Genomic DNA, 18,619 nt, shown 5'->3' with positions numbered 1-18,619 from the left:
GAGCTGCGTAGAGATGGATAGACAAACAAAGCCTCTACATTAGAGCACACACATAGCCCTGCTCCACTGTGCTCTCAGAGCTGCACCTCAGGGTTGGTCCCAGAGCCCCGACCTCTGCTGCCTTCCTCTCTTCCTTTGCTCCTGTAACCTCCCATCAGTCTCCCATCATTGACAAATCATGCCTCTATCCCCCGGACCCACCTCAGCCCTCACCCTCCTCTCCAATGACCCCTCAGTCTGTCCTAATATACTCCAGGGCTGATCCCACATCCTCCCTGTCCTATACCTTCTACGGTTCCTTATCCCCTGAGTCTAGGAAGTGAAAACTCCACCTGGACCTTCCCTTTCTCAGCTACCCTTCCCTGGCCTCTCCTGTCAAACTCTCACTCTCCAGGTCTTCCTCTTCATCCCTAATACCTCCTTCCATTCTGGAGAACACAGACTCTTCAAGCTCAAGCCCCGAGTCCCAGTCAGTCTGAGTGAAAATGCCACCAAGGCCAGGAGGAGGACTCAGACCTGGACCCTGTCCCATCCCTCAGTCTTCTGACTCTTGGGTGTCAGCTCAGGATTTAGATTCAGGTCCTCCCACCACCTCCCCCATCCCATTGGATCCTGAGCTCACCGGTAAGTGGGTGTCAGGTGTCTCTGGGGTGCCCCAGCAACAGCTTGTAGCCTGATCTTCTCTTGAGGATGCAAAGTTTAAAAGTGTGGCAAGCTTACACACAGAGAAGGGAGTCAGACCTGGCTGGAAACAAGAGGGCCAGCCAGCAAGACTGAGTCTGGGCCTCAGGGCCCTCTGGGAATGGAAGGAATGGCTTGTTCATCTGGATAAGCCCAGGTAGGGCCAGAACACCTCACAGTCTGTGTATTCTGATTCTACCCACCTCATCAGCCTCCTAGCCACCACTTCCCTTCTTTCTGGACTGTACTTCCTAGAAAAAGACACACACACACACACACACACACACACACACACCACACACACTCCCTGATATTTCATCTTTCTGGTGTATCTGGCTTTATCTCATTACTGAACACACCATACTTCTATTCACCCTTCAAAACCTCACTGGGTGCTGCCTTCTTAAAAGTTCCTTTCCTGGCTATCACTTACTTCATCGGTCTGGGAAAGTGTCACATCCTTGAACGCAAGGTCCTAAGAATGAGTTCCAGCCATACCTTGGTTAAGTGACATAAAGGTTTATCTTTTATGCATACATGTGTTTGGCCTGTATATATGTCTAGGAGTCATGTCTGTGCAATGCCTGTGGAAGCCAGAAAAATGTAGCAGATGCCCGGGAACTAGAGTTACAGAAGATTGTAAGCCACCATGCTGGGGCTTGGAACTGAACCTGGGTCCTCTGGAAGCCCCAGGTCTTAACTTCTGACCCAGCCTCACATGCTACAATCTTAATAACACATGGACCACATGAGACCTTGTCTCAAAAGCTAAAATTGAAATGAAAATGCAGATGAACACTGAGTGCATGAACTTCCACCCTGCAACTCCTACTCACACAGCTCCCAACTGTGTCCTTTCCTGGAAAGCCCTGTCTGACTTTTACAGACAAAATATTCCAACATTCCTCTCTGCCTAATCCCCCCACCTCTCTCTGTGGTGTGTGTGTGTGTGTGTGTGTGTGTGTGTGTGTGTGTGTGTGTGGTGTGTATAAGGGGGCATCTAATCCCCTGGAGCTGGAGTGAAGATGGTGGTGAGCTGCCTTACCTGGGTGCTGGGAACTGAATTCAGACTCTAAGGGAGCAGAGACTGTTTTTCACCATGGAGCCTTCTCTCCAGCTCCACCCCTCCCATCCTAACCCTTCCCAAATGCTAGAAAGCTCTGTGCCCTTCCGGTGTCCCAAATTGCCTGGAATTCTCTAACAATAGATTCATATTTGGTTCCCCATTGTCTCTGTCTTAGAGTTTCCACTGCTGTGGAGAGATGCCATGACCAAGGCAACTCTTACAAAGGACAACACTTAACTGGGGCTGCCTTACAGGTTCTTAGGTTCAGTCCATTGTCATCAAGGCAGGAAGCATGGCAGGCATGGCACTAGAGACGGAGCTGAGAGTTTTACATCTTAGTCTGAAGGCAGGTAGGAACAGACTTTCTTCCAGGCAGCTTGGAGGAGGGTCTCAAAGCCCACCCCCACAGTGACACACTTCCTCCAACAAGGCCACACCTCCAAATAGTGCCACTCCCTGGGCCAAGCATCTTCAAACAACCTCACTCTCTCAGCCCAGCCCAGCAGAAGGCTTCAGCACAGGCTTGCATGGTGGAATTCACACTCTGGACTCTAAAGAATCTGCTGCCCAGAGATGAGGAAGATTCAAACTGAGGTTCTTCATCAGAGACAGTCAGGACACAGGGTGGACAGAGCACTGGATAGGGAATCTCTGTAGCATACTGAGTCACACATCCTATCTCCCTTGGTTGTCTGTGTTCTGGCCCAGTATACAGTCTCAGAGACCATTTTTACAAGTCTGGCCAACTCAAATCCTCCATGTTTCTCATTAAATACCACCTCTTCTGAGGTGGTCTCCCCTCTCAGCTCTTCACTGAATTCCCCCTTCTGGCATCAAAAAAAAAAATCACATTATTTTGTATACATATATGTGAGTACATGCATGTGAGTTTGTGTATGTATGTATGTATGTATGTATGTATGTATGTATGTATGCTTTCAGTACTCAGGTCTGTCCTTCTACCATGTTTGTCCCTGGTTCAAACTCAGGTTGTCAGGGTTGGCTGTGAGCACCTTTTCCCACTAAGCCATCTCCTGGCTTCCTGATGTTTATGATCGCATCTGCCTGCCTATATCATCCATACCCTTGAAACACTTTAACATACACAGTAAGAGGAGGGATATTAATGGTCAACAGGATCTAGACTCACCTGGGAGATGGGCTCATGCATACCTGTGGGAGATTGCCTTGATTCTGTTGAGGTGGGAAGAACCATCTTAACTACAGGCAGCCATTCAGACTGTGGGCAGCCATCTTAACTATGGGCAGCCATCCAGACTGTGAGCAGCCATCTTAACTACAGGCAGCCATCCAGACTGTGAGCAGCCATCTTAACTATGGGCAGAAAGTCACAGACTGAAGAAAAAGGAGAAGCTGAGCTGAGCACTAGCATTTTGTTTATTTCTTTCTTTCTGCTTCTTGACTGGATGTGATGCCTCTGGCTGCCTCCTTTGCCTGCTGCCTCAGTTTCCCTGCTACAATCAACTCTACCTTGAACTGTGAGTCAAATATACCTTTTCTCCTTTCAGAATTTCATCACAGAAACAAACTAAGACAAGAGGTTTATCTGTGGGGTACCTGAGGCATCTCTCTGGCACATGGTGCAGTGGTTGGTGTTTGTTGAGTTGTGGCAGCCCACAGGTGGATGAGTGACTGAGGACCCTCAGGATTACTGAACAGGGCTAGTGTTTGGAGGGCAGGGGGCCTCAGGATGTGTGCACCCTGGTTCCTGGGACTGCATTTTCTGCAGTGCAGAGGGAAACTCCAATATCAGATGGGAACAGCTGACAGGGCCTCGTGTGGCTAAGGAACCCTGGGTAGTTAGGGCAGACCTAACTGCCCCTGGGTCCACATGAAGTGGGAGGCAGAAGGACAACTTTAGTAGAAGGTGAGAAAAGAGAAGCAGGACATGAACCCTGAAGTACAGGCAGGGAAGGGACTCCCCTCCAGAGCCCAGTAAAACCCATTTAAACCATGAAACCACAAACAGCCACTGCCTACAAACTCAGCAGGGGAAGATCCTGGGTTTGGGGCCAGTCTTTAACACACATACTCTCTAAGAGGAGGGATAAAAAACATGTTTAAATTTGTAAGAGAGCTGGGTGAGTACAGTTGCTGGAGCACTGGCCGAGCTAGCAAGAAGCGCTGAGTCCCAGGGCATAGTTGCATGGCTTGAAATCCCAGAATTTGGGAGGCAGAGACAAGAGGATCAGAAGTTCAAGGCCATCCCCATCTATACGGCAACTTTGAGGCCATCTTGATCCACATGATCCACATGAGACGTGACTTTAAAAGTGTGGTGGGGACCAGGAGCAAGATGGTGGTCAAACACCACATGCTTTTACACCTCACAAGTAAATAAATAAATGTAATTTTTAAGTTTAAAAATTTGGTTTTTGGTTTTATGATTATGAGTGTTTTGTCTGTGCACTTGTGGGGGCCTGGAGGGCGTGGCCAGGCTGTGGTGGAAGGGGTGTTGAGGAAGAGGAAGTGGGTAGGAGGTTTACCCAGGCTTTTTCTTGGGGTTGCTGTGGAAAGTGGGGGAGTGGGAAGGGGGTGTGGAATTGAGCCTGCAGTCAGCTCCCCACCCTATCCCAGCACCCTACAATCCTCTGTTCTCTCTGCCCATCATGTCTGCTATAAGCTCCGTCTCTGGGCTCTCCATCCTAAGATTGTCCCCTTTGCCCCTAGGTCCCAGCCCTCTTGACTTCTGCTCACCACTCACGGTCCCTAGAGGTATCTTTTTGCCTCCCCTCACCCCAATCCTCCCCTGTTCACTTGCCTCACATTGTAAAGCCCAACCAACTCAGTTTTTGAAGAAACTCCATTTTGTGCAAGACCAGGGGCTAAACACCAATTCCAGGAAGAAAATCACAAAGTCCACCTGAGCAAACATTCTCTGGCAACCCACCCACGCCCCTTAGCAACAGCCAATTGGGTTACAATAGCAGGACCAAGGTACAGAGAGATAATCTAACACATCCTGCAGAGAACATATAAACCTGTCCATCCTCTTTGCCGGGTGGTTCTGCTCTCCTGTTCGGTTCCTGCAGGATTACACCAGAAATGCAGCTTTTAAAAATATTAACTTGCTGACCCGAATGGAATTTCCTCAAGTTTAGTGTAACCATAATAAAAACCCTGAAGCCCTAGACTTGAGGCTCTCCCTCTGACCCGCTGCGATCGATCGACCGGGATGGTGGGAGGTCTTGCTCTAGAGCTCGCATTAATGACGCTTATGTATTTTACATCGGAATGGGCTCCTCGGTGGTCTTTGGGTACCTGCAACTTGGGCATAACAACATAGCACCCACAGAACTCAAATCCCAGCCTCCTGCCTGACCCTTCACAGAGGCCTCCTTGGTCCTGATCTTTGGGTCTTGATACTGGACCTCCATGGATGTTGATGGCACCTGCTAGCACACAGGAGGCCACAGGAGGTGGGGATGGGGGTGCTGGTTTCTTCCCTTTTCTCCTTTCTCACTCTTTCTTTCATTCTTCTTTTCTAGTATTGCACTGAATATGGAAAAGAGAGCTTTGTACAGACTATCAGTTAATGGTAGTGCTGAGCCACACACTCCCGCCCCTCGACGTGGTGGTGGTGGGTGTGGTGAGGGGGGGTGTGGGCAGGAACTCTATCGGTAAGCCATGCTCCCACCTGGGTTTTGTTTTTAAAACAACTTCTCTAAGTTTCCCAGAATGGCCTTGAACGCAGACTCCTCCTGCCTTTGGGTAGGTGGAGCCACAGACCTGCCCTAGCCAGAGGCTCCTGTAGCTGCTGCGCTCCTGACTCAGTGGGACACAGCCTCAGTCACCTTTATAAATGTGGGACCAGGAGTCGGCACGTCCTCTTTCCAACTCTTTTTCTCACAAAACAAGAATAAGAACCAGAATTCATGCCTGGTGCTGGAGGACAACTTGCTGCATGGTCCCTGGGTCTTGATTTCGAATTTTGCCAGGGCGGTGGCTCTGCCAGCGTTTCTGAACAGCCACAGGACGAGAAAATGCAGGCGCCTGGGAGCAGCCGTAGGCCCGCACCTGTTCTCAGGGCGGGTTCCATGCTGGGCGGGGAGATGTCAGGGGGCGAAGAGCTCATGACAGCTATTTCCCAACATGGGTGACAGACTGTCTCCTACTGCTGGGAAGATAAAACCAGGCCAGATTGGGGGCCCTGCCTCCCCTGCTGCCTTCCTGGAGACACACACAGGTAGTGACTAAGAGCGAAACCTCCCTCGATAAGGAGCTGGCTTCCACGCTGTGTGTGCAAGCTCCTGGAGCTTCGATCCAGAGGGAGGGAGCATGTGTACCTATTGTGTGCTAGCTAGGTCAGTGCTTGCTCAAAAAGGAAAGGGTGAAGAATGAAGTCACAGGCTTTCCAGTACAGTGACAGACCCTCCATAAAGCTAAGCCCTTTGGGTGACAAATCAGCCCCTCCCCTGGAGTATTAACCCCTTCCTAAGATACTAGCTATTCTTCTAGCTGTTAGGCACTCCCTCTTAAATATTAGTACCACCCTAAGATATTACCACCACCCCCAGTTGTCCACCCATTTACCTTACAGGTGCTATATGTATTTAATTCAATGTATTAATAGAGTCACACCCATGGAGCCCTGACCCATCACTTCTTTGCTGTGTGACCTTCAGTAAGTAGCTTAATCACTCTGAGCTAAATATTCTCATCTGTGACAAGATCAAGGTGCTCATTTCTGCAGCTTACACACATACAGATGTCTGCCTGGGACCTGGGATTTAAGGTGATGTGAGCACTTATGAGTATTAGCATCTGACCGAGGAGTCATATGTAGCTTTAATTTTTTTCAGTGTCTTATTTTTTTTAAAGATTCTATTTATTTTATGTACATGAGTACACTGTGACTATCTTCAGACACACCAGAAGAGGACGTCAAACCTCATTACAGATGGTTGTGAGCCACCATGTGTTTGCTGGGATTTGAACTCAGGACCTCTAGAAGAGCAGTCAGTGCTCTTAACCACTGAACCATTTCTCCAGTCCCTCAACATCTATTTTTAATGATGGTTCTTAAATACTTTAACCTCCCTGGTAGCCCACCATACACCAAAGGCAGTGGAAAAGAAAGGATATGGGGGACGTGGACCTGTTTAGAAATGGTTCTTTGGAGCAACTCCCATCTGTAATGTCAGGAAACCGACAGTTTAGTTCGCAGGTCAGCAATAGCTCAATCCACTCACAGAAAACCTCACAGATATACCAGAAGTCCAGTTCAGTAGAGTCAGGATAGCAAACATGAATCAGTAGCATGGCACACTACCTAGCAGAGTCAGCCAGGCCTCAGCCTCCGCTCAAGACGGCAGGGCCAGCAGGGATGCCAGGAGTTCTCGGCTGTGACTTTCTAAGCACAGTGAAGATGAAGATGAAAGACTCGAGACCAACAAGCATTGCACAGCTAGCTCTGCCAGTGAGCCAACTTCAGCCGCTGTCACTGTCCATCCAGTCCTACTTATACCCTCCAGACATCACGTGTCTTCCATGAGTCTCACCTCAGCACTAGTCTGTCTCAGCTGACACCACTCTGCCAACAGGGCTGAGTCCGCAGAAGTGGCAAGAAGTCACTAATACACACTAGAAGGTTTTTGTGTTTTCTCTACAGAGTCCCAACAAATGGTGCTCAACTATGCAATGCAAGGTGGACCAATACATGTGTGTTGTTAGCAAAGAATCCTTCATCACGTGTTCTTTCATATGTTTGCTTTAGCAGAACATCCTTTCTCCTGTGTCTGCTTCAGTGAAACACTCCTTCATGTGTTTGTCCCAGCAAAACACCATCCGATACAACTGACTTTCCAAAGAACCCTTAAGTTTCTACTTCAGTCATCTTCTCATGGGGCTCTCATTAGAGATGCTCTGGTCCACTGCACAGAGGACAGCCCACTGTTCCCAGGGAGGTCTCTGTGACTTCTGCAACCACAGAGGCTAAAGCATCATCAAGAAGTCTGCTTGGGATCCCACTCTCCTAAAGAAGTCAGTCTTCATCCAAGACTGGGTGGCTTCCCCATGAAACTGGGGAAGTGGGAACAGTGGGAACTTAGGTAGTGGGAACAGGGAAACTGGGGGAGTAGGAACAGGGAAACCGGCAGAGTGGGAACAGTGAGAACTGGAGGAGTGGCAACAGGGAAACTGGCAGAGTGGGAACAGTGGGAACTGAGGGAGTGGGAACAATGGGAACTGGGGGAGTGGGAACTGTGGAAACTGGAGGAGTGGGAATAGTGGAAACTGGGGGAATGGGAACAGTGGGAACTGGGGGAATGGGAACAGTGGGAACTGAGGGAATGAGAACTAGGGGAAGTGAGGGAGTGGAAACAGTGGGAACTGAGGGAACTGAGGGAGTGGGAACAGTAGAAACTGAAGGAGTGGGAACTGGGGGAAGTGAGGGAGTGGGAACTAGGAAAACAGAGGAAATGGGAACTGGAACTGAGGGAGTGGTGGGAACCAAGAGAGAAGGAAGAATGGAAACCATGGAAACTGTGGGAAAGAGAGAAGCCTGGGAATGGGCTTGTGGATGTAGGACCACACTGGTCTCACAGCAGCCTTGTCTCCAGGCTTATTAGTTAAAAAACATTCTCCTCTGTCCACATCCATGCTCCCTTTCAACTTTGGTGCATGTATTTCAAGCCCTGAGAGACAGAGAGACAGGAGGAATGGTGAGGAATGGTGGAGTATGGTGGGGCACACTTGATCCCAGCTCTTCATAGGTAGAGGAGGAAGGTCAGCAGTTCAAAGCCAGCCACAACCACATAATGAGGTTGAGGCTAGCCTGGACTACATGAGACCCTGTCCTAAGAAAAGAGAAATGAAGACAGAAAAGAAGGCATGCCAGGATGAATGAGTAATTCTTGTACCCACCAAGGGGCCATCTTCTCAGCAGGCCTCTGCTCCCTCCTTAGCCTCTGTCAACATCTTTTCAACTTTTCCCGAGTTTATTTTGTGATTCTTTCTCTTGCTTCTTTGTAGGATATATCTCCAACCCAAATAGAACCAATCAAAGAAAACACAACTCAATAATTATGAATACAAACTGTACGCCTAGATTGGGCAGATTTACCACTACCCTGTTTTATTCCCCATCCATGAGATCTCTTATAACGTGAGGCTTTTCCAGGCCACGCCCTTCTTCTCCGTAGTCCTTCCACCTCTCTCTCCTCTGGTCGTCCCACTTCTTCCTCTCTTTCTCCCCTCCCCTTCCCCCTCTACTGCCTAATCACTGAGCTCCACTTCAAATACAGTGTAGCCGAATAAATACCCTGCTACACTTCTTGAACATCATTTGGTAATTTTCTTTTGGACCTTGTTTTCTCCTTGTAGTTAAAATTTAAATGTACAGATCTTCCTCTGAGTATGACATTGAGGTTTCTGAATGAAGTGTGGCTTCTATTTGTCTGTCCCTAGAGCACAGGAATTCTTTCAAATGTTGTTCTGCAATGTCCAAGGAGATTTGAGTCCTCTTTCTTTCAAAAACAAAGATTTACTTTTATGTGTAAATTTTTAAAACTAGCATGGTTTTTGCCTGTGTAAGACCCTGGAGCATACAAGTGGCCAGGCCCCACACTTGAGGATACCCAACAACCAGGCCCTGCCCTCCAGAATGCTCTAGCAGCTGGACCCAGTCCCTAAAGATGCAAGAAGACAAGCTCCACCCTATCCCAGGCCACCCTAGAAAGCTCCACCCCAAGAAGTCCTACGTAAAACCTCCCTCCATCTTCTATGAGGTTTGTTGTATGATGAGAGTGTGCTCCTGACTGCCAAGGTACCTTTCCCTTCAGAGCTGTTAGCACTTATAGTGCCCGCATGTGTGTCTGTCTGTGTACGTGGTGCCCTCAGAAGCCAGAAGAGGGTGTTGAGTGACCCTGGAATTGGAGTTACAGATGGTTGTAAACTGTCTTGTGGGAGCTTGGGGTCAAACTGGAGTCATCTGAAAAGCAGCCAATAACTCTTAACCACTACACTGTCTCTCCTCTCCAGCCCCTCTTCCTTCCTTCCTTCCTTCCTTTCTTCCGTCCTTCCTTTTTTTATTTATATAAAGTGTGTGTATCTGTCAGGGGATAGAAGGGGTTGAGTGCAGTGCCTACAGAGGTCAGAAGAGGGCATCAGAACACCTGAAGCTGGAGTTGGTGGCAGCAGTGAGCCTCCTGGTGTAGACACTGGGAGTGATATTCAGAGGAGATCCTTGTTCTCAGGAGATGGGGATGGAGAGCTGACAGATAAGTGATCATGACAGATAAATGGGTCATGATCCACACTTCCTAAGGCTTTCTGGAGCTTCAAGACATTCCCTGTAATGGCGGATCTTGTTATCTTGTTTGATTTTTTCCCTGATTCTTCTTCATTTGTTTCACTTTTTGTTTGTTTTTAAATTAGCAGGTATTAATTGCACACAATAGTAGGTTTCGTTATGGCACAGTCTTCCATGTTTATCACATAATGTTTAATCACACTTATCCCCATTTCTCTCTCTTATCCCCTCCATACCTACTGAATTCTTTCCTTTGCCCCCTAGTCACTATCATGTAACATTATTCCTGGCGAGACATAAACATCTACTTACCCTGAATAGGGAACTGACCACAGAACAAAGAACAGATGCCTCCAAAGTCCGTCTTGGTGAACCAGTGAGTTTTATTAGGGTTACTTACAGGAGCAGAAATTACTCAAAGACAGCCAACTTTGACCAAAGCTCATCCTAGCATGGGTAGGCAACAACTCACAAAAAACCGGGACCCTGCACAGCCTGCAGACAGCTCAACAGCTTAAAGGTTGTGTTTCCCAGACAGTTCAGTTGGTCTGCAAGTGACCCTCAGCAGTCTTTACTGTTTCTGTATGCATGGGGAGGGAGGTGCCTAGTGAGTCTGCTCAATTTCAGGGACTTCCTGTAGACTTTGAGTTGTTTGTTACTTTCTAGATTAAGGAGACAGCCTCCAAGATAAAGATTTTTAATCTTTGCTACACAAGAGTTCCCTGTGGTTAATCTTGGTTGTCAACTTGACCACATCTGGAATCAACTAAGCGGCACACCTGGGAGGGGGTTTCTTGATTACATTCATGGACATGGGGAGACCGACCCTCAATGTGGACAGCACCTTCCAGTGGAGGTCCAGACACAGGAGGTCTTGGGGGAAAGCTTTTGCTTTTTGCCTACTTGCCTTTGTGTCTTGCTGACAAAGTTAAGTTCATCAACTCTGCTGCTGCTGCTTCTGTCACCCTTCCCTGACCTCAGAGCTCAGTCTCTTCTCTCTTCCAATGTGGACTGAAGACCAGTGGCTCACCCAGAATCCTCAAGGCCTTTATCATCAGCTTGGAACTCTTGAGGCGTCCCAGCCTCATGGACTGAACAGCCACTTGTTCTCAAATCTCTTCATTGTGAAGATAGCCATTGTTGGGCTGTCCAGGCCACACCATGAAAGTCAGTCTAGTCAGTCCTTTCAGTATGCTTTCGCTCTGTCAGCTCTGCTCCTCTAGAGAACCCTGACTAACCTACAGCTTCTATGGTAATGTCTTTTTGTGTGTGACCCAATGAGTTTAACTGGGATTGCTCACAGGGGCCTGAGAAGCTTTCCAGTGGCTATACCACTGGAGAAGATGTCTCTGTCCCCCAGCAGCCAGTGCCTGCCTACACATCCTCAGGAGGCAGCATGGCCTTAGGAGCCTTTCCCAATTTTTGCTTTTCTTTTCAGAGAGGTGTTCTTACAATATAAGCCTAGCTGGCCTGTGATTCTCTCATAACTGATTTATATCTGTGTCCCCATTGTTACCCAGCTTAGGACCCATGCCAGCAGGCAGCTTCAGTACAGGTTTTTGTGATAGAACTTACCCTGGAGGCTGAGAGATGTGCTTAGTAAGATTTGAACTAGGATTCTCCACCAAAGACAGCCCAGGCCTCAGAGCTGAGAGAGCACTGGACAAGGAGTCTGTGGCATGCCCTCATCTCAATCCAGTTGGCATTCTGTGGTCTGGCACAGATTGCTATGTATTCAAGGCTGGCCTTGAACTTGCAACCCTCCCTTCTCAGCCTCCCTGGTGCTGTAATTACAGAGTTGTACCACCACACCAAGGAGGGAAGGAGTACTTATGGAATGCACTAATTAAGGGCTGCTTAGGGTTTCAGTTGGTGGAGAACCTGATTCCAACTGGGTAGTAGAAACATCTACTATCTTGATTTATGCCTAGTCCTGGGCCAGTGTGATGGCTGCCCCCCACAAAGTGCTTGCTGCCTTGGGTTAGATTTCCCAAGACCCACATGGTAGGAGAGAGTCAACCCCAGAAAGTTGTTCTCTGACTTCTACGTGCATGCCATAGCATGTACATGTCCACACGTGTGTGTGCATGCACACACACACATACACACACACACACACATGGGGGGGGAGAGGGAGAGAGAGAGAGAGAGAGAGAGAGAGAGAGAGAGAGAGAGAGAGAGACTCCTGAAGTTTATCTGAGGTGTGGACAGGGTCATCAGTGAGCTAGATTTGCAATCCTTTCCTTGGCCTCAGAGCCAACACCCCAGGGCCATCACCAAGATTCCATGGGGACACAGAACATCTTACACAGTGACTGTGGCAGAGTACAAAATGGTTGTTCTGTTTCTTCTGTGCAATATAGCTTTACAGGTCTTGCAAGCCATGTCCCTCATGCCTGGGTTCTGGATGCCCTTGAGACTTGCCTTACCCAGTAGTGTGGCGCAGAAGTCACCAATGTCCACTTCCCACCCTGCCTCTCACTTGTAAACCCCTCTCTAGTGGGCCTGGGAGAGGCTCAGTCACTACAGCACTGCAGTGTAAAACACAGGGACCTGAGTTCAATCCCTAGAACCCACATTAAAAAGCTTAGATGTGATCTTGCACACTTGTAATCTCAGCCTCAGGGAGGCAGAAACATATACATCCCACAGACTCTCCAGCCAGCGATCTTAGCTGGTGAGTTCCTGACCAATGAGAGACACTGTCTCAAAAAAGCTAAGTTGATGGCACCTGAGGAGTAACACCCAAGGTTGTCTTTAAATAAACACACACACACACACACACACACACACAGACATATACACAAAGCAACCATATGGGAGACTGGAAACTCTATGGCTTAGTCTTTGTACTCATTCCAGCCAACAGCCAGCTGCTCCTCAGAACAGAGCATGAGAGAGTCCAACCATGATGAGAAAAATGCTCAGCTGATCCCAGCCCAGACTGCTGAGCTGCAGAAATCATGAAAGGTTTTCTGGTTTTTAGATTTACTTATTTAACATGTGTGATGGTTTGTACACACTTGGCCCAGGGAGTGCCACTATTAGGAGGTGTGGCCTTGTTGGAGGAAATGTGTCTCTGTGGGGGTGAGCTTTGAGACCCTCATCTTAGATGCTTGGAAGCCAATATTCTTCTGTTTGCCTTCGGACCAAGATGTAGAACTCTCAGCTCTTTTTACACCATGCCTGCCTGGATGCTGCCATGCTCCTGTCTGATAATGGACTGGACCTTTGAACCTGTAAGCCAGCCCTAATTAAATGTTATCCTTATGAGACTTGCCTTGGTCATGGTGTCTTTACAGCAGCAAAACCCTAAGACAACATGCATGAGTGGTTTGCTTGCACAGATGACTAAGCTTGGTTCTAGCAGAGATCAGAAGAGGGTGTCGGATCCCCAGCAACCGGAAGTATGGAAATTAGCATATGGGCGCACCAGGAATCACAATCGGATCTACTGTAAGAGCAACCAGTGCTCTTAACCACTGAGCCATCTCTCCATTCCCATGTGGGTTTTGTTTTTTAAATGCCTTTAAACTTGAAAGGGGATGTTCATCAAATAGTAAAAACTGGCTAACACATTCCATTTCTAGTCAAACTAAGGAAGGGTGGACAGAGCCCTTACATTCAGTCACTTTAAGGAGGTTACATTGCATACTTAACAGACTATTGCCCAGATCTCAGTCACATGGCTGTATACAGTTGCAAAGGATTCTTGTATTCACTGTTCACCATTTGGGAAACAGATGCTGATGCCAACACTAGAAGGCTTTTGAGGATGGATTCCTGGGAGGACTTCCTAGAAGTAGAAGCTTGTCTCAGAAGTTAATGTATTTGTTTACAGACTACGAAGATGGACTTCTAGTTTGAACTGTATGGTTTCTACCCTCTGATGGAGTATTGGCCTCAGGAACAGGATGACTGATAAAACCTTCTTCCCCAAACACTCTAACTAGGGCAGAAGATAGAGACTGGAAAATTTTCTGCTGGAAATCTCTGCCGATGAAGACATAGAGGAAGGGGTTGAGGCAGCTGTTGAAACAGCCCAAGGCGAAGGTAGCCCATGAGATGAGCTCCATCTCGGGGTAGTGGAGCTGCTGCAGAGATGTCAGAAGCACTGACTTCACCAAGAGCACCACGTTAAAAGGGAACCAGAAGATGAAGAAGGCGCTTCCAACCACCAGCAGCAGCCTCTTGGGCCGCCTTGCATGCACCCAGCCCTCTGTCTGGAGCCTGGACCGGATGCAGTGGGCACAGGTGCTGATGACAGTCAGAGGTACTAGGAAGCCAAACAGGAAGTGAGTGATGGCTATTGCCATCTGTCGCTTAGCAACCATTGCACTCCAATCCTGCCCTGTCTCTTTCTCTGAATTGAAGTCAAAGTAGCAATATCCACAGCCATGTAGTTCCCCGGTGGTTCGGTACATCAAGTATGGAGAACAGGCAGCAGCTGCCAGCAGCCACACTGCGATGGACAACCATGTGGCTCGCTGCACCGTTCTGTGGTTTCTGGCCCACACAGGGTACAGGACCAAGATGCAGCGATCCACAGAGATGAGGACCAGCAAGTAGATGCTGACGAAGAAGGAGAGGACCAGAAAGCCCATGTAGAGTTTACAGACCAACTTGGCAGATGGCCACCAGCCATAGACTATGATATATATGGAAACGGGCACAGACAGGAGGACAGTAAAGTCAGCTAGGGCCAGGTTGAAGAACCAGATCATGGTGACAGTGCGGGCCATGCGGAATACAGCCATCCACAGCACCAGTCCATTCCCCAGGACTCCAGCAACACAGGACACGAACAGGACGGTGATGGTGAGCTGGCGGAGATACCACACCTCCACGGGCTGGCATTTGAGATCCGCCATCTTGCAGAAGAAGAACCACATGTCAGAGCCACCAATGACATCTCACTAGAGTCCATGACCCTCCCCAAGACAAAGCCATTAATATCTTCAAATTGTATGTGTGGGGGTGAGGCCGACGGGTTCCTGCCTTGTAGGCAAGGTCTCTACCACATAGCCTCACCCAAGCCCCTCGTTGGAGGATTCGTGGCAATAAGGCACAAGAAATTAATAGCCAGGGGATCATAGTAGGATTCTGAAATGGCAAAAATAACTAAGTGGAAATTTAAAAAGCTCAAAAAACAATTGGAACTGTTTGTATTTTACAGATTGGGGATGAAATTAATGAATTTGAAGACAAATCAATAGAAATAATCCAATCAAAGGAAGAGAAACCATGAAAGAAAAGCAAGTAGAGCCTTAGGACATACACATGTTATTCTAGCTGCTCAGGAGGCTGAGGCAGGAGAGTCTCAGGTAAAGATCTGCCTGACCTGCAGAACAAAGTTAAGGCCAGGCCAGCCCAGGAAACTTAGTGAGACCTGTATCAAGGTAGACTATGAATACAAAGCAGGAGTTTAGGTCAGGAGCTGCCCCTGCCTAGAACATTCCACTGAAGGGCAGGGGTGTGATTCAGGTGTACCCCTACCTAGAATCCACCAGTAGGGGCTGGGGTGTGGCTCAGCAAGAGAGGGCTTTTTTAAGGCCCAGAGTTCAATTCCCCTAGAACAACAACAAAACAAAACATAAATAAACAAAGAAACAATAAACAAATAAATGAGAGGATTAGGTCCTGTAAAAGCATACGCATCCAGATGTGGTTTCTGGATCACAGACCGGGAGGTGTAAAAGCGTACGCATCCAGATGTGGTTTCTGGATCACAGACCGGGAGGTGTAAAAGCATACACATCCAGATGTGGTTTCTGGATCACAGACCGGGAAGTGTAAAAGCATACGCATCCAGATGTGGTTTCTGGATCACAGACTGGGAGGTGTAAAAGCATACGCATCCAGATGTGGTTTCTGGATCACAGACCGGGAGGTGTAGTATTAAAAGGCATAGTGTTTTGAGGCTAACCTTCTGATGGGGTGTGCATGTCTAGAAATACTGCCCTCAAATTTACTAAATGAAATGGAAGCCATGAATTTACAGATACACGTATCAACTCCCAGTCTGAAAGGAGCTGTGGCACCGGGGCAGAACAAGTAGTCACCACAGGTTGCACCATGCCAGGTGAGGAGCAGGCTATAAGACAGAATAGGTCTGGAGAGACTCGTGGTTGGTGACGTGTTTGCTGCCAGTTATGGGAACCTGAGATTAGTCTCTGACACCCACACAAAAGCCTTGACTTGGCACTGCATGTTTTTAATACCATTGGTGGGAGACAAAGACAGGAGGATCCCTGGGATCCCTTGGGCAGACACTCTAGCCAACTCAATCCCAGGACAATGAGAGAACCTGTGTGAAAGTCAGGCATCTAAGCAGGGATGGGCAGTGTCACCCTCTGACTGGGATTCTGCAGAGAAGTGAACCCCAGTCTTTGGATACATTAAACAAACATTTTCTCACTAAGTCCCAAGTCCTTGGTTGTTTGTTTGTTTGTTTGTTTGCTTGCTTGCTTTTTAAGACTAGGTCTTCTATGCTCAAACTGGCAATCCTCCTGTCTCAGCTTCCTGGGTGCTAGAACTATAAGCATAAACCATAACACCATACCTTGTGTGACTTCCTTGCTCACATATGCCTTCTCTTCCCCACTCCTCACCCCCTGAACTCTCCAAATCCATGCTGCACACCCAGATCTTATCACATACCTTATGATGCTTGGAATGGAGGGCCAGTGTCAAACAGGAGGCTCTGTCTCTGATGTCTGTCTGTCTGATCAGCCTAGGCTGAAGCTCAGGGCAGGGGTGGTGTAGAGCAGGAAGCAGTTCATAAGCTTGGGAGCAGATTAGTTCCAGGAAAACATGTTGAGCAAGTATTAGGGTGACCCCAAAGATCAGTATCAAGACTGAGGAGTGTGACACTCAATGTAGGGCCTGCTGAGCTCCGAAGTTTGTACCCTGGGGTCTAATGGGCTGCCTTCCAGGCACACTACGTGTTTCTCGGTTCTTCCTCTCTACCGTGAAATGAGCAAAGGACTAGATGAGTGTCTGTCACAAAGTAGGTGTCCAGTTAAATGCAGCTGGCTCTCTTATTAAAATAACTTGTGTGTGTGTGTGTGGGGGGGGGTTCTGAAGAGATGGCGCAGCAGTTAAGAGTGCTTGCTGCTCTTACCAAGGAGCCTAGTTTAGTTCTTAGCTCACAACAACTTGTAACCCCAGCTCCAGGGGCTCCAGTGCTCTTTTCTGGGCTCTGAGGACACTGCACTCATGCACATACCCACACACAGACTTACACACATACACGTAATTAAAGTAAAGGCCCCCCACAACTAGAGGTGTTGGCGCACGCCTTTAATCCCAGCACTTGGGAGGCAGAGGCAGGTGGATTTCTGAGTTTGAGGCCAGCCTGGTCTACAGAGTGAGTTCCAGGACAGCCAGGACTACACAGAGAAACCCTGTCTCAAAAACAAACAAACAACAACAAAACAAAAAATGTAAACGGCCCATCGAGACAAACAGAAATCATTTATGTTTCATACACAGCTTCTACAGGCAGCCTGATGGTAACGTCATAGCTCTCACAGGGGTGCAGAGACTGTGACTTCAAGACAGGCGAAGAACTTTGCTCTGTGTTGCACCAGTGCTCACAAAGCTTGGGTTTTGAACAGTGTGGGTTCCAATTTTGGGATTGGGAATACCCTATAACTAAAATATCCTCAGTGTGCATCCATTGTGGTCGGAAGGGTGGTGCACTCTTACTTGCATTCAGGAAGATAACACAGAAGAACCACAACGTTAAGGCCAGCATAGACTGCATGGTGAGACCACGTCTTAAAAAAAAAAGGAAACTGGGGTGATGCCTCGGTGGATAAGAAAGCTCGGTTTGCAATCAAGAGGACTGGAGTTTAAACCCACTGCTCCTGTGTGAAAGGCAGGTGTAGCCAAACACGCATGTGTAACCCCAATACTGTACTAAAGACAAGGACAAAACAGCCAGTGAGGGGGAAGGGAGCGTGGTTCAGTGGTAGAGCTCCCACCTTGAATGATTCACTGAGGAGTAGGGGGTGTGGCTCAATGGTAGAGCCCCCACCTAGAAGGCTTCATTGAGGGGCAGGGGCGTGGCTGACATGACCACCCTTCAGCGCTCGGGGAGGAATAGCACATGGCATGCTTACTCTTGTTCCCAGGCTTTTGAAAATTCATTCTGATAAATCAAGTTTACTACAAGGAATCTTGTGTTTTCTTCCCTTTTAAATCTTACTTTTGTTGGGATTGTGAATGCTATTTTTAACAATTTATAATTGCTTATTAACAGTTAAAGAAGTGAAATCATTTTATTATCTTCTTAATGAGTGTGTGTGTGTGTGTACACACTTCTGAGCCTGCATGCCAAGACCAGAGGAAGATGTCAGGTCATATGAGTGCTGGAGATGGCTGGCTTGGGAGGTAGCTGACTAGCCAATGAGTGCTCAGACACCTCATGTGTCTGCTTCCTTCAGCACTGGGGCTACAGGCGTGCATGGATATGCTGACACTTTACACGGGTTGGGTGCTGAGGAAGTAAACTCAGGCCTTCACATGTGTGTAGCAAGCACGTTTCTCCTCTGAGCTGTGTCCCCAGCCCCTCACATAGATTCCGTGTACTACTC

At 48.1% G+C, this 18,619-nt stretch overlaps 1 protein-coding gene across 1 annotated transcript; it reads right to left on the bottom strand.

Annotated features, from left to right (window-relative positions):
* Positions 1-13,861: 13,861 nt before the first annotated feature.
* Gpr32 (G protein-coupled receptor 32) lies at positions 13,862-14,890 on the bottom strand. The gene has a single exon (XM_028785830.1). The coding sequence runs from the start codon at positions 14,888-14,890 to the stop codon at positions 13,862-13,864; it is 1,029 nt and encodes a 342-aa protein (XP_028641663.1).
* Between the last annotated feature and the right edge of the window lie 3,729 nt (positions 14,891-18,619).

Source organism: Grammomys surdaster, unplaced genomic scaffold (genome assembly GCF_004785775.1).
Source record: "Grammomys surdaster isolate TR1022 unplaced genomic scaffold, NIH_TR_1.0 125349, whole genome shotgun sequence".
NCBI lineage: Eukaryota > Metazoa > Chordata > Mammalia > Rodentia > Muridae > Grammomys > Grammomys surdaster.
The sequence above is the reverse complement of the archived record's forward strand: the minus strand, read 5'-3'. Positions and strand labels throughout refer to the sequence as shown.